The 21,017-nt window shown below is 38.1% G+C and overlaps 1 protein-coding gene across 4 annotated transcripts in view; it reads right to left on the reverse strand.

Moving 5' to 3' along the window:
• The window catches only part of pde1a (phosphodiesterase 1A, calmodulin-dependent), a 94,995-nt gene that overhangs the window by 52,306 nt on the left and 21,672 nt on the right, over nucleotides 1-21,017 (reverse strand). The window contains exons 1-2 of one of the 4 annotated variants that reach the window (XM_047815340.1): nucleotides 10,139-10,212; nucleotides 7,038-7,111 (exon numbers count right to left, since the gene is read on the reverse strand). The exons of 2 other annotated variants lie outside the window; for them this stretch is intronic. In XM_047815340.1, the coding sequence (XP_047671296.1) occupies nucleotides 7,038-7,093 (56 nt within the window). In that variant the 5' untranslated portion in view covers nucleotides 7,094-7,111; nucleotides 10,139-10,212. Of the gene's footprint in view, nucleotides 1-7,037; nucleotides 7,112-10,138; nucleotides 10,302-21,017 lie in introns of those variants that run through there. One more of the 4 variants, XM_027162625.2, reaches the window with a different exon arrangement.

The following is a 21,017-nucleotide window of genomic DNA, read 5'->3' on the forward strand; positions in this document are numbered from 1 at the left end:
TTCCACGGAAAGCACAGACACACATGGAAAGACTGACAGACGTACTACAGTTCAGTTAGTCTATCACACAAGGATCAGATTTTGGGTCTCTAATAACCGGGTTCGGTGGATACATCAATAATCCTGTATTCAGTTATTATTGTTTACATCTGAGTCAAACAGATTTATAGTTTATTGGAAAAAATCGAGAAGAAACTAGATGAAAAGATGAAAACTAAAATACGTAAATTACAGAATTGGATGAAACACTTCATTTCTTTCATGTATATAATTGTATTTAATGTGTAACACACATTTACACACTTGTGTTTTACAAAATAGTGTTGTGTGTAGAGAAAATTCACCGACAGATCAGATCTAACTAATGTTTCTCCTTTTTTCTTCTACAGTAGTTATAGTGACATGAAGGTCTAATGTTAATCTTAAATTTTTTTTTTACTTTAGCAGTTTCTTTTGTCCTGCACCTGCCTGAAGGTGGGATGTGCACACAATTACTTATTTAACTAATGTTAATCTTCACATAAATCAATACAATTTCCAGCTTTTCCAGAACCTTGTCATTAAATACACGCAAAACACAAAAAATCAGTGCGTTTACTGAATATCTAAAATTAAATGTCTAACTTTTTTGTAAAGATGCCATACATGGTCCAGTTGTTGTCCTCAAACACACTTGGACCTTTTCCAAAAATACAAACAAGCAATTTGAGGTCAGAAAATAAGTCCTTGACATTTATCTCTATAACATATTTCGGACCAAAGACTTTTGGACAGTATGTTTCTGATAACAAGAGCAAAACTGCTCTGAGAAAATCGATAATACTTCTTACAGCATGAGTTATTTCATAAGGTATTAAAAAAGTACCGTCGATGTGATACAAATTTCTCTCAGTTCTTGTGTATTACATCGTTTTGATATTAAAATAATCGATGTATCAAAAAAACTGCTGGACCCAGATTTAGTTTACTTTCTTTAATGATCTTTAAAATTCATTTATTCTTCTATTATTATACTTTATTCAATATTTATTATTACATTTATTATATAATTCTTTAATTTGATTCAAGGGTTTTAAACAGTTTAAAAATAGATTTTATAAATATAAATTTTATAAATATTTTAGCTATATAAATGTCTATAATTTATAAATATATTAAAAATTAATTAATAAAAAAAACTAATAAATAATAATAATAATAATAATAATAATAATAATAATAATAATAATAATAATAATAATAATAAAAACAAATATAATACAATTTAAAAAATGCATTTAATAATTTAAAGAAATTCCTAATGAGCAACAAAAGGAAAAAAATTCTCTCAAGAAACTCGTAACCGAGACTCAGACATAAACTCTTTTAAGGAGGTGTAAACATTCAGGGTGCCCTTGTGAGACTAGTCACCGCAACGAAAGGTGAGACAGTGCAGGAAGCTCTGAGCAGAAGCAATATATCAAGTGCACTTTTTTCAGTCATGTACATTACATCAACATGTACTGTAGTTGATTCGGATGAAATTCAGCCAAAGGCTTTAAGACACTAAAGTTCGAGAATGTTTAAAAAAAAAATAGGTAAATGAAAGGACATTTTCACATATGTAAAGATGTACTCAGAGAAAACAAAGTGATTCTCGAAGGTTCTATGGATAGCTAGTATTTAGCTGTCGATTTAAAGCACCATTATTGGATCGTACATGCTGTAAAACCTTTCAGATGTCCTTCATAGGCTCCTTAGTCTTTAGTCTTTAAAATAACAAGACAAGGGGAAATGAGTCAAAGAAAGCAGAAAGCAGCAAAATTATACCTGAGCATGGAAAATGATCTAATATTTCTCATCATTAGATTATTTTATAAAAAAAACATATGAGCTCAGTGAACCTCTTTAGAACATTTTACAACTTCCAAACTTCCACTACTGGCCTTTCTACTTACTGTAATTGTACAGAAAATAGAAAACAAATGAAATAAGCAAAATTACCTAATAAAGTCAAATATGAAATTTACTGTGTAAACAAACATACAACAAAAGCAATGCAAGTATCGCACACATGGATTTCAAGCACACATGATGTACAAAGTTTCAAACTTCTGTAGCAGCGCTGCTCTTAATTTTACCCACAGGGCAGATCTGCTTTCCTGAAGAAATCACACAAAACTAAATGCCTGTTGTGGACCTGCAACTTTTCAGAGGGAAAATCTCCTAAAGGCGAACCTCTCGAGACAAGCAAAAGCACAATCACAAACTATTTCTCAACAATCAGGGTTATTGTAAGGATTGGGTTTCTGCAACATGAGTACTGGAAGCTGTGGATAAAAACACTGTGTTGTTTTCTTTGTTCAAAAGGAGCCAAAATTCTATCGAGACGCCGTGATCGCCAGGGCGATGATTTATTAACGGGCTCTCGGTGGCGAGGTGAGAGCGAGAGGCTATCCTCTGTGGGAAAGATAACGCTAGGTTATGTCAATGTCCATTTTTTTTTTTTTTCGAGCAGGACCTAAACTTGGCCGGCGTTCGACGGCCAAGAGGAGCCTTAGTGAAATGAAGGGCCATGGGATTTTCCCTCTGACAGCTGTGTTGACTCGCTCGACAGTTCAGTTGATTATGGTTTTCAAGCTGGACTTTCTCAGGGACTGAAAAGGCAGGAATAAAAAAAATATGCCACAGTTGGGATTAAACATTTCACTTGATAAATGAACACCTAGATGTCCTTTCTACAGTAACAGAAGTAGCTACTTGAAAGCAATATTTTAAAATCTTGAAAACAAAAGTAAAGCAGGACCGAGGAATAAAACACGACCAAAACATTTTATTCCTCTTACACTACAAGCCAATTCTATCAATTTATTATTCATTAAAAAAATGACAAAGCATTTAGTCTGAACCACTTCTTGTTACTATGCTACCTATTCATATCTCTTAAATTTCAGTATTTCCTGTTTTTTTTTGTTTGTTTTTTTGTGATTGCTGCGTCCAAAAAAGCTTGATTTATCTGCTTGATCGACGCAACTTGCTTGAGCGTTTTTGTGCAGAAAACTACTTAAATTTGCAAAATAGCAAACATAGGATTCTTCTTTTAAACTCCTACCGATGAAGGCATAAGATATGTAATTATTTTCAATGATAGCTCATTGATAATTGTTTATTAAAGTGGGATTTAGTTGAATGTGCGATGTTACGAGATCGCACAACATGTTTTGGACCAAACTTGTAGCAATTCTGCTACAATTTTAAAAGATTTTTGCCTGTTTGTTTGATTGTGCATCAACTTCTGTGATTGCAACATTACAAAATCCTGGACGGACCGACATTAAAATGGCTGTAAACAATTGAGGCTTCATTATTGGATACGTGTTAAAAAATGGTGTAGGCAAAGAATAACCATGTTTTGTTAAGTTTGATTTTTGACATTACTGATACAAAGCTTTCTACACTGAGGATTTTCCCATGATATAAAACTTAATAACATTACCACTGAATAATCGTTCCATAAATGCTACACATATATAAATGTAATTATTTAAGAAACGCTCAGGAAACCAGCACTGGCAGCTTGGTGGACCTGGGATTTGAACTTATGATCTTCTGAGATGTAAGCCAAAGCCTTAAGCACTGAGCTACTGTTCCACATCCTCTTACCCAAGCCACCTATCCATACAAACTATATATGACATCATCTCATATGTAGACCATACTACATGTTTTATAATTAGTTAACATGCCACATTGACCACACAAGTCCCTGTATACATGGTTTATATAGAAACTATAATTTCCTATAACGTGTAATTTTATTTGCTGATGTTTAGAGACTGTTTAGTCTGTTAATCTTCTCTGGCAATTTTATTAACAGATGAATTCAGAACAGGTGAGACTTCAGAAGCACATCTGGCTCATTTCCAAGCCTGCAGCATGCACTGATTACGTACTTTTGTATCATTACGGCAGAAACAAGACTCAACATTCAACATTTGTGCATGATGTTTTTTTTTTTTGTCTTCTGGACCATATGGAAGTGCCATGACGTGTGAAGACCTCTCCTAAAGCTGTGCGCAGCTGTTTTTTGTTACCAATGTGCTTCATGCATGTGAGTCTCATAACTGGAATGTGCAACTACTACAATCTGTATTCATAACCACACCAGCAGTTCCTACAGAACAAAAAATTTCTTTCAGCTAAAAGCTCATCAAAATCATCTCGTCCCACTATTCAAATTAAAGAACCTCGTAGCAAGCTATGAAAATGTGATTTAAAAGACGTCCTCTGTGGCTTTCATGACCATAATGATCGAGATCTCGGTTCAGAAAAATGTGCACTGGAGCGTTGTTTTCCCTCGACATCATGGTTTTGATGTTTTCACAGAAACCCATAACCCCAATATGGCTTCAGTTCTGTTGATCCAAGTACTGTAGACAACTGAAGTTCAGGTAAATTGTAGCCTTGTGCAAATGTAAAAAGTCCCTGTGTTTAAGATTACAAACATCAATTGTATCCCAAATGCTTTAGGGTTTGTCTTAAGAGGGTCCCAAGTGGCTGAGTAACAGCATTTAGAACTCTCTTCCAAACTGTCCTTAGATGGAGTAAGCGCTCCGTTAACACGGTTATTCAATTTGAACATTGAGAAAACAGAACTAAAAGACATCATGAGTCCAAAACACTGCAAAATTCTTCGTAAATTCTTTTTTTTCTTCCATTATTAAAACGATCAACCACAGAGCCATCATCAAACAAGATCAGAACTAAAAAGGAAATGCAGTTTCAATAAAAAAAAGATCGAGTGTGAATAAACAACGCTCTTGTTAAATAAAGACTCGTGTCAGTGCGAGTAAACGGTGTGAAGGACATTAACTTGGCTAATATGCCGTTTAATAAATAATTGCTTTTCGGATTCTTGGCTTTCTTTTAAAGCCAAGGTCAGATGTGTACAGAATGAGCATGTAGTGTGAAATTACATTATAATCCACTTTGTTTGGTCAACTGCAACGACGATAACATTTAGAAAGTTGGCAATGTCACAAAAGTGCTGTCTTGAATTAGTTTGTTTGATACAAGAAAAATTCAGGTGTTCCTCACATCTACGTGCCAAATAACCGGCATTATTAAAAGATATAGTTTTCATAAGTAGGTCCATGAACAGTGGTCTCATATTATTAAATTTATTCACAATAATATGACAATAATCACTACACTGAAATGACAACATTTCTTGTTTAATTCTACCTCAAATTAATATGCAATGCAAGGAAGCGTTCTAATATTACATTTTTACACCAGATTAGTAAAGAACTGTATAAAAACAGACGGCTCTAGGCCTCAGTGACTCGAAAACACGAATACAGTATTTATTTTTAAAGATGGCTGCTGATAGTGAAAAAAAAAATTTGGCACAATGACAAATATTTGATGTCATGCCTGTGATATGACTGAAATTCTATACAGCGCTACCCTCGCTCTGAATTACTCAATAAGCTCAACATGACGTATGTGGCTGGAGACCTTGTTGTGGTGAAGGGTGCTTACTGCTCCCAGCTGGGCTAACCTTGGTGAAAACATCTGATGGGAGATGTCAGACAAACAGATCTTACTGACCACCATGAAGTACAAAAATGACTGTGTGTAACCTCTTTGCATTAGGCTTCCATGGATACACCAGTGAAACCAGGCCTGGGGCTGGTGTCAACTAGTGTGTGAGTGGTAACTAGGCAACTGACCTATCCCTGTTGGGTTCCACCCAAAATGATGACATGGAGCCATCTTTCAAGATGAAAGGTGGGTGTCAGGTGCACTGCTAATCAGCTAGAGGACAGTTTTAAATGCAAGTTGCATTGGAACATAGATAGATTGGAACGAGTTTGCTTTACACCCATTCATAGTAAAGTATTCTATAAATCACGAGTAGCCAGTTGAGATTGGCTACCAGTAGAGATGTAGCAGGTTCAGCGCTCTGGATGAAGACAGTAGACGCAGACCCAGACCCTGCTAGAGAAATTATATCTCATAGTTGGCTTGGAAACATCTGGGGATCCACAATGAGGGTGTGAAATCTGTCTCTGTGGACTGACCTTCTCAACCTGTTGTCATTGCAATGAACGAATGGATGAATATCAAGAATGTTTAGGAACAACTTTCCACCTTTAAATGCCAACCAACTTTCATTCCCCTGGTGGCCTCAAGAAATTTAAATAAAGTGACAAAAGAGCAATGCCATCTAGCTAGTATCTAGCATTCCTGAGAACATTTAAACTTGAACAGAGTACTCCATGAAAAGTCAAATGAATGATATCCAGGTGAAGGTGGAAAGTCCATTCAGTAGAGATGTTTGAAGGAGATTATGCTGGGACAAATGTTAAGAAGGAAAATATTATAAAAACTATGCTAAGATACTGAACTAAGGTCAGCTACCTGTCACACTCTAGCAACACTTAGAGATTTATCATTGTTATGGTAATATGTTTGTGAACTTGTGAAATGATATTGGCAACAGATTGCTAAGTTAGTTGTAAAGAGTAAGATTTTTGTAAATCTTACAAATTTTGTAAATCTCTGCTCATAAACACTGCCATTTAGAGGTCTTAAGGTCCTCCAAAAAGCTGTTCCTAACATCTGCGTAAAGATCCATGAGGTCAAACCCAGAGCACCGTGAGAGAGTAAGGCTTGAGAGAGTAAAAACTGATTCATGACTGACTCAGTTCATCTGGGCTTCATAGTAACCCATGGGCCACTTATCAAAGTCAAGGCCTGAGATAAATTACAGATGTCATGATGCACCACCCAATGGGATTTTAAGTGCAGCCCGGGGCAGGATGTCATTATTTCTAAACAAACCATGAAGAAGAGAGCTTTATTTCCTTTTCAGAGTCCAGAGCTCTGCTTATAAGTAACCGTTGTGTCCCAAACACTGATGAGTAAGAGCTCAACTTTTTAACAAATTAAGGAGAAATGAAAGAAAGATAAAAGAAATGCAATCCAGAGAGTTTATGACTCACACAAACCGTGCAGCATCATACACTCGAGCTTTGCACAGTAATACTGACCAGATGGAACTCGTTTTCACTTCATTCTTCATTCTGCTAACTCTCGGCAGACACATCGAGAGCAAGGCCGTCGTCTTTAATAATTCCCAAGTTAGCAGTGTAAAAAAGATTTAAGGCAAAAAGAAAATATAAAAAGTGAATCATTTTCAAATAAAAATAACAATCAAGTTCATAATCAAGTTCAAAATTGCTGCACCGTGGTTGTCGTTACAAATGAAGGCGGCTAGACATCTGTCAATGCAAATGAGAAGGTCTGATCACTCATTCTGTCAGTACCTGTGAGGAAGGTGTGGCCTTTGATGACTGATGATTGTCAATCATAGTGAAAGAGGTGATGCCTTAATAGTTTTCAGTCTTAGTGAAGGAGATGTGGTCAGTTTCATTGAGATAGGTTAGTACTCTATACCCATCAGTCTATGTGACATAGGTGTGGCCTCTATACCTATCAGTCCATGTGACATACGTGTGGCCTCTATACCTATCATTCATTCATTCATATACCTATCAGTCTATGTGACATACGTGTGGCCTCTATACTTATCAGTCTAAGTGACATAGGTGTGGCCTCTGTACTTATCAGTCTAAGTGACATAGGTGTGGCCTCTGTACTTATCAGTCTAAGTGACATAGGTGTGGCCTCTATACTTATCAGTCCATGTGACATACGTGTGGCCTCTATACCTATCATTCATTCATTCATTCATATACCTATCAGTCTAAGTGACATAGGTGTGGCCTCTATACTTATCAGTCTAAGTGACATAGGTGTGGCCTCTATACCTATCAGTCCATGTGACATACGTGTGGCCTCTATACCTATCATTCATTCATTCATATACCTATCAGTCTAAGTGACATAGGTGTGGCCTCTATACTTATCAGTCTAAGTGACATAGGTGTGGCCTCTATACTTATCAGTCTAAGTGACATAGGTGTGGCCTCTATACTTATCAGTCTAAGTGACATAAGTGTGGCCTCTATACTTATCAGTCTAAGTGACATAGGTGTGGCCTCTATACCTATCAGTCCATGTGACATACGTGTGGCCTCTATACCTATCATTCATTCATTCATATACCTATCAGTCTAAGTGACATAGGTGTGGCCTCTATACTTATCAGTCTAAGTGACATAGGTGTGGCCTCTATACTTATCAGTCTAAGTGACATAGGTGTGGCCTCTATACTTATCAGTCTAAGTGACATAGGTGTGGCCTCTATACTTATCAGTCTAAGTGACATAGGTGTGGCCTCTATACTTATCAGTCTAAGTGACATAGGTGTGGCCTCTATACTTATCAGTCTAAGTGACATAGGTATGGCCTCTATACTTATCAGTCTAAGTGACATAGGTGTGGCCTCTATACTTATCAGTCTAAGTGACATAAGTGTGGCCTCTATACTTATCAGTCTAAGTGACATAGGTGTGGCCTCTATACTTATCAGTCTAAGTGACATAGGTGTGGCCTCTATACTTATCAGTCTATGTGACATAGGTGTGGCCTCTATACCTACAGTATCATTCATTCATTCATTCATTTTCTACCGCTTATCCGAACTTCTTGGGTCACGGGGATCCTGTGCCTATCTCAGGCGTCATCGGGCATCGAGGCAGGATACACCCTGGACGGAGTGCCAACCCATCGCAGGGCACACACACACACTCTCATTCACTCACACAATCACACACTACGGACAATTTTCCAGTGATGCCAATCAACCTACCATGCAGGTCTTTGGACCAGGGGAGGAAACCACTAAGCCACCGTGACCCCATCTATACCTATCAGTCTAAGTTAATTTAGCGAGGCCTCTATAGCTATCAGACTCAGCAAAATACATGAGGTAATTATACCAATCAGTGTAAATGAAGTGGGTGTAGCCTTTATACCTATCAGTCTCAGTGAGATAGGTGAGGTCTCTATACCTATCAGTCTCAGTGAGATAGGTGAGGTCTCTATACCTATCAGTCTCAGTGAGATAGGTGAGGTCTCTATACCTATCAGTCTCAGTGAGATAGGTGAGGTCTCTCTACCTATTAGTCTCAGTGAAGGAAGCATGGCCTCTACCTCTCAGTCCCAGTGAAAGTTTTGAGTCCCGATAAACTCAAAACTTTACTTTTAAATAAAATGAAACTGAAATAATAATAATAATAATAATAATAATAATAATAATAATAATAATAATAATAATAATAATAATAATAATAATAATAAATCACATCATATTGAATAGTACCACACTGAGCAAACATTATACATTTTTATACTACTGCTTTTAATAAATCTCTGCATCCACTGGAATACTGATCTAGAATATTGGGAATATTTGGAATATTGATCATAGTCCATATTAATAAAGAGTGAAGGAATGCATGGTGATGTACCTGCTGTACAGCTGTTCCTCTTTAACACACTTTTCCGTTTTACATGCGAAGAAGCCATTAGTGGACTTTTCTAATAATGAGCCTCTGAAAATGAACCGGAACCATGTAACCTGCCTCTAATGACCGTATAACCACAACACACTGGGTCGTTTAGCGAACCCCACTCTGATCTGACTCACAAACTTTAAACTGCCCCTAAACTGTATGTGTGTGTGTGTATTTGTGTGTGTGTGTGTGTGCGCGCGTACGTGCGTGTGTGTGTGTGTGTGTGTGTGTGTTTGTGTGTACATGCTTGTGTGTGCGCATATATGTGTGTGTGTGTGTGTGTGTGTGTGTGTGTGTGTGTGTGTGTGTGTGTGTGTGTGTGTGTGTGTGTGTGTGTTTGTGTGTGTATAGACAGTTTAATATAGATGTTTTTGGTCTTTGTTAAACATGCTTACACACAATATCATTCTTTTGTAACGCTTCAAGAAAGACAACTACATAGAAAGTTTGTATCCGTTACTTGTTTCATATCCTCACACAATACAAAAACATCAGTCCTCCTCCAAGAGAAGCATGAAAGCAAGTTGAACTACTTTAAATTTATATCTGACACACAAACAAACCACACACTGTACACACATTCACTCATACGCTCACACACACCTTGTCCACCTGTAATGTCCCAGCTGAAGCAGTTCAGTGGTTTGATCCTATATAACATTTCTTCTTACCTAAAGATGGGTCTGTGCAGAAGCTGCCTCTTAATGGTCACATATTGGTCCATTGACGAGTGTGTGAGTGTGTGTTTCAAAAGCGAGCTTGCTGCTCTGACTCTCGGAATCTCAGCTCACATTGCAGTGTGTGCTTGCTCTGGCCCAGCCTCTTGCTCTGTCTGACAGAGAGGCCATATCACAGAGAGCGTTCCTCAACACAGAGAGGGGGGCTTTTACGCTCACTTACACACACACACACACACACACACACACACACACACACACACACACACACACACACACACACACACACACACATACACACTTACACTTACACACACACTTACAGTACACACAAACACACACAGAGGTCTCTAACAGAGCTGGCTTCCAGCTGTGGCTTGGTGTAAAGTGTGAACTATTCCTCTGGTTGTGGGAAAATTTAGTTTAGAGAATTTAGTGCTGCTCTCATTCTGCCTCATCCTCCTGGCTGAGGGTTTTGTTTAAATTTTTGTCCCAAAACACTGTCACAAAGTATTATTAGTCCTTCAACTAAAGTATTGGGTTTTGTTTTAGTCTTCAATTAAAGAGTTTCTCTGGTTGTCGCGACTTTGATCTTCATAGATTGTGCTTAATCCTTATGCTTTTAGGGCCTAAACTGAGGTTCTGGGTTAGTTTTAATGTAAACTGACCATAGAGCTGATATTTGGGGTTTAAACTACGAGTTTAGACTTAGAGCTTATACCGTATTGTTTAAACTGAGTTTAAGTTGTTTTTAAAGCTAAGCGTTTAGGTGGTAAAACTAAATAGTTGGGTTGTTCTCATTGTTTAAATAGTTTACTTAAGTTGTATTTAGAATTTAAACTGGTTATTATGTTGGCTTTGTAGAAACCAACATTCTGTTTTCCTATTTGAGCTTAGACAAAAATGTATTAATTGTAACTCCTCCTAGGGCTTTCGAGCCACATGCACCAAATTCCGATATGTTGTAGACCCTGGTCTGAAGTTTTATGCTATTACTTTTCTAAGCGATCCGAGTACCAGTACTTCCGGTACTGGGTCTCAAAATGGCATTTTTTCCCATAGATTCCCATTATAAACTTTGGAGGTTTATAACTCGGCAAGCTTTTGAACTATTTACAGTACACCAAACTCGGCCAGCTGCTTTAGGGTGATACTCTGAACAAAGGTTTAAATTGGTGTACCGACTGGCCTTTCGGTTGTCCCGCAGCCCCGCCCCCAAAATATGCAAAATCAAAAAACTTTTTACAGCATGGAAAGGTGACATATCAAAACACTTCCTCACGGGTATTCTGATGACGTCACGTGACATCACGTTATGTCATGTGAAAATAATACATTTGCACAACATGGACATGTGACATATCAAAACACTCAGCCCAAAGAGGGGAATCGCATCACAGGTTTTCGGATTACGTCACATGCTCGTCTCCACTTGTCTTCAAATGTTTTGGCACCCTAGCGCTCCACTAGATTTCACAAGTTTTATGTCAACTTGCCTCCAAAAGTAACACTGACCCTTATGTCCACTCGCCTCCAAAAAGCACCCGCCTTTGCGAATACTTGCATCGTCAAAGCCAACAGCAAAGTTTGTCGTGACGAATTTTACAAATCTAGTTTATTTTGTTTTTGTGTTTAATCAGAACATTGTGGTTAGTTTTATTTTTAAAACTAATGGTTTGTGTTGTTTTTAATGTTTAAACCAGGGATCTGCGTTGTTTTGATGTTTAAACAGAAGATTTGCATTGTTTTCAGTGTTTAAATGTATTATTTATGATATTTTTAATGTTGAAACTAGGTGCTTGGGTTGGTTGGCTGATGGGAGATTAACCTGATATTTTGGGATGTTTAAGTCTTTAAACTGTTAGATCTCGTTTGAGGGAACTCAATTCTGCGTCCTGGCTGATGCTATGGAAACGCTTCTTTGCAGAAGTTCTGTCTGATACTCTGTGTAAAATCATGTCTATTTATCGGCTCGAGTAAGTCATGTGACGAAACAGAGCGCGCCAGCAAGACCACAAAAGGGCATATACATTACACTACTCCAGCTTCTTTGTCTTCAGGAAATGCTCCGTTGTGTCGATTTTTTGTCTGTCTTGATTAGGGAAAAGGAAGATAAATATATATTAAAGATTAGGAAAGATGGCAAGAAAACAATGTGGGCATTCGTGCCCCCCCCACCCCCACATTACGTTGGAAGACTTGTTTGTTTGGTAGAAACTTTTCCTCTACGTAAGATCCACTCCCGCTTGACTGTTTTCTCACGCCAAGCACCCTTTTCCTCTTGTCCTCTTTCCCAACTCGAATTTCTCCGCATTGGCTCTAGGAGCTCGCATTGCTATTACTCCTGACCCGAACAAGAAATTATTATTGACTTCATCGGACTCTGTGGAGCTTGATGTGGGTGATGATGAGCGGTATGCCACTGAATTGCTTCCTGAGAGGAAGCGTGTTGTTGAAGGCAATTTTCATGCTGTCGCTAAGCTCATTCTGTACTCGCTTGGCTGTATTTCCAGTCAAGTGCCTGCACCGCATGGCTCGAGTGATATGTCTTTTGAGGTTGCTAAGGATATTTAATCCGACGAAGATGAAAGAAAAAGACAAAACGTTTCTTTTAGATTCCCAATCTTCCCTCGCCACAAGAAGGAGCTAGGGATAGCAATCCGTAGCCACTGGCCTGTTGAAGCAAGAAAAGAAGGCTAGCATTACAGTCCAGGCTCCTCATGTAAAATGTAGGCAGACGGCCAGAGCTTAGAGGCAGGCGAGCGAGGACCTGGTGTCGGTCGGCTCCTCCAAACAAGCCAAAAAGGAATCCTAATTCTCTTGGGCTAGGGTTTTTAGGAATGTATCATTAGGGCCATCTACACTGCTGTGCCCACTCATTCTTTCAAGGTGTGCTGCCCACTGTTGTTGGAACAGACCAAAATTCATTCCTTCAGGAGAAACTCCTCTCGCTTCTAAGAAAGGGTCCATAGAGCCATATTCCCCTACCAGATTAAGCCTCCAGCTTTACAGCTGACATTTCTTAGTTAAAAGTTTGAGATGTTAACGCTCAAGGTCATTGTGTTGCAAATCAGGTCCAAGAATTGGTTTGCAACAATAATCCTAAACAAATATCTTCACATAGGCATCTTGCCAAGCATAGGAGACTCCCCATGTTTAGTTTGGGGTAAAGCATTACCAGTGGTGGGTTCTTCATTTTGGCTTAGTCTTATCGCTCACTGCTCTAGTATCATTGTACGGCAGGGCATCCATGTACTCAATTATCCAGATGTTGACCTTTGCTTAGTCTTTGGACATGGCAGCCGGGCATTGAAATGCCATGCTTGCCCACATTGTCCCTAGGCCCAGGGACTTGTGCGCAGTCCAGACATCTCAGAGTGTACATCCTGGCGTCAGAACTGATGCAGTGTTGAAATCCCTCAAAAAACCTACACCAGATTATGTATGTTACCTGTTTCCCTGAGAAGAGAACAAGATGCTGCATCACTTGCCACACTCCGGGCATCCACCTGTGCTTACATCAGACAAGTAGAAGCTGGAGTAATGTGATGCCCTTTTATGGTCTTTTTTTTTTTTTGGCCCTTTTAAGCTGGATGCCATTTTATGGCCTTTCTGGAGCACTCAGCTTCTTCACATGAACTACCTGATACTGTACCTAATGATGATTTACGTTATTTTTAGTGGACTGAATTCAAAGTTTGGGTTCTTTTTTAGTGTTTAAACTAAGGATATAACTTGTTAGTTTTTAAATTATGTTTTGTGTAAACTACGGATTAGGGGGATTTGGGTGGTGTGTTTAAAGTTACAGTTTATATTTAACAGAATATCTCTTTAAGGTCTAATTAAGGTCTTGAATTAGTTTTATTTTGTGTTTGTTTTAGTAATTCAGCTCAGAGGGTTAGGGTATGTTTAGTTTAATTTAGCCTTTAGTCTTTAAATGAGATATACGCAAAGTGTTTGATTTGGTGTTAGGTTTATAAAGCCTAATAAAGCCTAATAACAGTTGGGATAGTTAGGAAGTTTTAGTCTTTAAAGTTACAGATGTTTAAAATGTTGGTTTAGATTAATTTTTATATTTAAGAGAGGGTTAGTTTCTATGTTTAAACTGATTACTTGGCTTATCTTTTATGTTTAAACCAATCCCTTGGCCTGTAATAGCTCTGTATTTCACCAACATACAGAAAGTTAATAAAGTTAGACATCTAGCCTAAATGAACAGCTTAATTTTGTCTCTTATTGTGGGGTGAGGTTGATAAGCGTGCACAAATTAATGAAGATAGAAGAAGCTGAATGACAAGCATTAGCTGTGTGTCAGCCAAACAGCCATTATTTCACAATATGTCTTTGATTTGAAGATTGGAAAAAGTTGTGCAAGGCAAGGCAGCTTCTTAAATTTGGCAAAAGGAGGGAATTAGCATGACAAAGCTCGCTTCTTCGGGTCTTAATCAACAGAAGATTTTGTCTGTAGAAGAGACAGATGTTCGTAGTTCAGCTGTAATCGTGAGTCACACTTGGAATCTCGAACGTTTAAGCAAAACTAATTAAAAATAATTAACAGTAGTAGCACAGATTAACAAAAATAAAACCATAGTATGTTAATACAAAAAAACACGTTGTCTTCAATCACTTTAACTGATAAGGTTGTAACGGACTCGTCATGACAGGACTTCCGATAGCAAGACTCATTAACAAGGTTGGTACAAGTTCATTCATTCATTCATTCATTCATTTTCTACCGCTTATCCGAACTTCTCGGGTCACGGGGAGCCTGTGCCTATCTCAGGTGTCATCAGGCATCAAGGCAGGATACACCCTGGACGGAGTGCCAACCCATCGCAGGGCTCACACACACTACAGACAATTTTCCAGAGATGCCAATCAACCTACCATGCATGTCTTTGGACCGGGGGAGGAAACCGGAGTACCCGGAGGAAACCCCAGAGGCACGGGGAAAACATGCAAACTCCACACACACACAAGGGGGAGGCGGGAATCGAACCCCCAACCCTGGAGGTGTGAGGCGAACGTGCTAACCACTAAGCAACCGTGCCTCCCTATACACTGCATTCATTTGATTTAATATATTTATAAAATATTCAACCTTCTCAATTGGGATATGCAACAAAAAAAAATTCCACTGTGCTGCAATGTATATTCAAAGATTATAAAGCCATCTATCCCCCAATTTCATTCATTTGTTTCAATATGGTTGGACAGTGAAGGGAGGAAAGTAAGAAACCTTTAGTATCCACATGCACAACATACGACTGTGCAAAACTCTAAAAAGATATTCAAACTAAGGAACAAACAGGAATTCTTTATCTGTGACACCATTTCAGTCAAGAGTGTTGTTGAACATAAACTTTTAGGCAGTCGTAGCTTGTGATTAAGGCTCTTGTGATTAAGGCTCCTTAAAAAAAGATTGAACAGCATTCACTCACAGACCATTGTTGTTCGGGATGGAGTGTATGCTGTATGAATGTGACACACTTGTGAGCACCGAAGCGCAGCCATCTGCATCAAACACGCCTCTAGAAGCTTGCCACGAAGGGCTGAACATGTTCAGAGTGAAACACCAGACCTGCCTTATTCAGAAAATCAGCATGTGTTGCCAAATGTCTGGCACACTTACACAGCTCTAGACTTTGCATGTCTGATACAATACAGTCCACAGATGGTCATTTATTGATGTGTTTATTGATATGATATTCTAGTTTGCATTACATTCAAGTCATAAATTGTGTTTTTGGCTTCGTCCAAATCTTGATGTCATTCTAAATAAATTCACAGTCAGTTCCATGTACAGTTTCAAACCAAGGTCATAAAAAACAGTGACATTTATGTGTCCCTAAAAGACGTTTTTAATGACGCTGAACTTTTGCCTAAAGCGCAAAACTGACTCCCAGGTTTTCTTTTGTTGGTTGTAGTTTTGCAATAAACACACCACAGTAAAAAGTTTTTGAAGATCCCACATTACCATTTTTGGTTACCTTTTAAGCAATTTGTTAAATTTGAAATTAAACTTTCAGTGGAACGTCTAAGACATTCATTCATTTTGTACCACTTTTCCGAACTTCTCGGGTCACGGGAGTCTGTGCCTATTTCAGGCATCATCGGGCATCAAGGCAGATGATGCCAATCAACCTACCATGCATGTATTTGGACCGGCGGGAGGAAACCAGAGTACCCGAAGGAAACCCCCAAGGCACGGGGAGAACATGCAAACGCCACACACACAAGGCGGAGGCGAACCACCCCTGGAGGTGTGAGGCAAACGTGCTAAGCCACCGTGCCCCCTCTTCTAAGACATGAACTACACCTGTCTTTAATAAAGCTCTTACAATTTAAATTTGTATTAGGAATCGAGGGCCAGTTAATTATCAAGTCCTTCTGTGCAAAGAGATCAGAAATAAATCAGTATAATACAAACTTGACTTGTGTACAGGCTTTTTTATTCAGTTTAAAAACTTTTCTTTTTCTCTAATGAAACATTCAAAGCAAAACTAAGGCTTGATGAAAATACAACCATGTCTATTCCCATGATACCCTCCTAATACAACTTTTTATATTGTAACATGTAAAATTTCATGTCACTGGGACCAAGAGGCCCAAATCTGCTCGAGCATGACAATGCCCCTGTGTACAAAGCACAAAGACATGGTAAGACATGTTAATCTTGGAGTGGAAGAACTCCAGTGTCCAGCACAGATGCTGACTCTGACTCTAACTCTAACTTAACCCCACAAAAACAGAACTCCTTTAGGATGAACTGGAACACCGACCGATCCCCCAAATCTCCTCAACATCAGTGTCTGATCTCACAAATTCTCTTGTAGCTAAATGAACACAAATCCCTACAGCCACACTCCAACATCTAGAGGAAAATCTTCTCAATAGAGGAAAAGAAGAATAAATCGGAAATGTTCAACAAGCACATATGGCTCTGATCATCAGGTGTCTACAAACTTTTGGCAATAGCGTATATCTTGTAAATGTGTGTGAACTTGTCTTAAAGCACACAGCCAGTATGCCTTATGGTTAATATAACCAGTATGGGGTCAGTGTCAGGTATCAGCTGATTATCAGTATTGCACCAACAAATTGGGATGAAATGAACAAGTTAAATCGGACTCAGTTCAAGAAACTAAATCATCAGAATACAGATAAACATGATAAATCATGACAAACATCTGGCATGTAAGGTGGTGATGAGACGGCCATCTATTTCATGCCTGATCTCGTTTTGCTGTCACATTTCTCCAAATCTTCTCTTTTTTTTCCTTTTTTTCTGACATTGTATTAGTTATCACTTTCAGGGTGTTACAGAATCTGATGAATGCTCTGGTTTGCCCTGATTTACAGCATTTATGCCGCTCATTTCGCACTAATCCGGTGAGTGTGTGAAGCAGCTGACTGAGGTCTTTTGCGGTGTGTATACGTTGAAGAGATGAGACAGAGATGGACCTCAGTGGCCTAATATGGCAGTGCACACCGTGAAACATCCACTGGAGATTCAATGGAGACAAGGAAGCAAAATATTTTGTCTACATCGTGCATCTCTATGGAGTGCAGTGTTATATGGCCATTTATTGATGAAATTATTTGTTTTTTTCTCTCACTGATGATGCGACTTACAGTATGTATAAATGAGAAAGTAGAAAGAAGAAGAAGAAGAAGAAGAAGAAGAAGAAGAAGAAGAAGAAGAAGAAGAAGAAGAAGAAAATGATTTTAGCTTACAAGATTTTAGATAGTTTAGCTATCTTGTTATTCTTAGGTCGATTCATATAATAATTTATGCATATTTATATTTTATAATTATATAATAATATATAATTTATGCATATTTATATTATATATATATATATATATATATATATATATATATATATATATTATACAAACTAAATGGCGATGAACAAATATTTTGTGCATCTCAAATGTTTTCTACAAGCAGTGTATACATAAGGAAGCTATTAAAGCAACAAAAACTGTATTAACATTATAGCTTCTTACACATTTCAGGTGTTTCCTGTCAGGTAAACATTACACATTCGACTTGATTCCATCCATCCATCCATCCACCAACCAATCTCACTAGCTAGCTCTATTTATAAATTTCTTTATAGTAATGCAAGTATAAAATCTGAGCTTAATTATTTAAATAACTTGATGAAACAGAGCAGTTCCTCTCACTAAGGTTGCTCATGTCCAAACTTGATGGGTTTCCACATCCATATTTGAATATACATTTATGGCACTTGGCAGAAACCCTTATCCTGAGCGACATGTTTTTAACTCATTTTATATAACTGAGCAATTAATAATTAAGGGACTGGTTCAGGGGCCCAGCAGTGGCAGCACAGTACACCTGGAATTTGTACTCAGGGCATTCCAAACTTTAGGTCAACACCTTATCCATTAAGCTACCATATCCCCCAGTTTAACTGTACTATTCTGTGGGGCAGCAGGGCTTAAGAGATTAAGGCTCAAGGATGTTGATCGAGGTTAAAGCTCCAGCACTGCCGAGCTGCCACTGTTGGGCCCCTGAGCAAGGCCCTTAACCGTATCTGCTCCAGGGACGCAGTATCATAGCTGACCCAAACCTCCACAAAGTTGGGATATTTGATTAAAGTATTTCTATATAATGTATATTTCACCAAATAAAGGCTTCTTCTATTAAATAGCACTGGAATGATTGACTGTTGGTGGTCATGTTTACTAAACCATCGATTCTTGTTTGCCTTGGAAAAGTCCACAAAGACAAGGAGCACAAAATGGAAACTTTAGGTGAAGCGTAACAATTTTATATTCTATAGCCATCTATTCTGACTAATACACCCGTCCACTGGGTGCATCATGCTAAGCTGTGCTGTCTAAATAAACCAGCACTGTTTTTAGAAAGTTTAAAGACATCAACACTTTTTTGATCATCATCAAGTTTGGATGGTTTTAATTATAAACCTAGTACACAAAGGTCATTTTAAACACCCACAAGTTTTTTTTTCCATCCTTAACTATATGACTGTTTCATTACAAAACTTGTCAGACATTCTTCCAAAATCGGTTAAGTAGATCCAGAAGATATTAGACTCCTTGCTATTTAAGAGGTCATCATGTGCATGCCTCGATGCCAAGAGATATTAATCCGATTGCAAAATGCGACTCGATCAGATTAGCGTGTGACTTTAAACCCAGAAGAATCTGCCAGATCTACAGTCTTCGGTTTGCTTCTCGGGAGCTGAACGACAGCCAGAGATATTATTAAGAAACATAAGAGACGGGTAATGGTGGCCAGACAGAGTTAACGGTTCAGCTAGAGGCCACAGTGATGTATTTGGTTAAAAGTTCCCCAAAATGGAAACCAAAGAACCATTAAATAGCTAAATATCAATGTTTTTTGAATGGCTTCATTAGGGATGGCGTTCTTAAAAATTCTTTATATTGTAAATTGATCTTTATTTAAAACTAAATAAAAAAAAATAAAGCGCAGTGTCATGTCATAAAGTGCGCTGCTTCTCTTTTATTTTAGTCAAATCTCTAACACAGTCCCTGGTGTGTTTCTCCGTAAGCAAAGCCAAGAGTTTCAGACGGCTGATCAAGCGGCGCATGAAGCCAATGTTCTCAATCAGTGTTCTGCTATGTGCTAGAGAATCAGCAGGTTACTGCACAACACAACTGCACCATGTCAGAAATACACAAAGACATATGCTTAATTAGCATGTTAACTCAAACACGTTGCTAATTAGCCTGTCAGCTACTATTAAAATTAAGCAGTTGAAAGCCTACACCCCCTCAGGAGGCTCGATGCTTTGTCAGTCTTCCTAATACGTAAGAGAATAAAAAGCAATAAGGCCGGTGCTCAAAATGAGTTGAATTAAGACTTTAAGAGAGAGCAGTAATGATAGTGCTAATGCAAGAGAAAGTGCTAATGCAGGAGAAAGTGCTAATGCGGGATAAAGTGCTAATGCGGGAGAAGGAAATTTACTGTGTATTGTCCTGCATAACAGCAGCAGTATTTTCACTGTCTGTGCTCTGAGGTTTGGATTATGTTTCCTTATGTTTTAATGTGCTACATGGCTATGTGAGAACATCTGGTTAAGGGGTAAATAACCTTATAGTCTATCAAGGAAAATATCTGAATGTTATGTGAGTCAACATTCATCCGCTTTCTCAGTAAAGCCCACAAAGTTTGGACAATTTAAAACCGAGTAACTCCAATGCAGTAGTATCTTAAGACTACATTACATTTGGGCAATGTTTTAGATTTTAGCCAAGACAAGCATCTTAAATCAAGTCAATCACAGTGTGTGCATCACAGTCATTGCAACGAGAATTCAACTCGGAATTTAATCCCGTTTAAAAAAATTATAAGAATAATATCAGATAAAAAAAAATTTATATATCACACATAGCCAAATAGCTTATTTTTATAGTTACAATATATCAAACCGATAAATTACAATACAATACAATAATTCTATAGAGGCACCGAAAACGAATTAATTCTCACTCACTCACTCACTCACTCACTCATTTTCTACCGCTTATCCGACTAATTAATTCTAATTATCTATATTTGTTAATTAAAACCCTGCTGAAAAATACAGCATAAACCAGCATGAATTCCATGCTGGTCCAGGCTGGTTTTTACTGGTTCAAGCTGGTATAGTGCTGGTATAGTGCTGGTATAGATGGGTGGCCAGCATAGTCATGGTGTTTTCAAGCAAAACAGGGCTGGTGTAGCTGGTTAACCAGTATGATCTTGCTGGAATGAGCTTTATGGGAACAACCTTTATTTTTACTTGTGTATATCTCTATGTAACACATTAATATAAGATTAAAACACAATATATTGGAATATATTTAAATATAA

This window comes from Tachysurus fulvidraco, chromosome 6, assembly GCF_022655615.1.
Source record: "Tachysurus fulvidraco isolate hzauxx_2018 chromosome 6, HZAU_PFXX_2.0, whole genome shotgun sequence".
NCBI classification, from domain to species: Eukaryota; Metazoa; Chordata; class Actinopteri; order Siluriformes; family Bagridae; genus Tachysurus; species Tachysurus fulvidraco.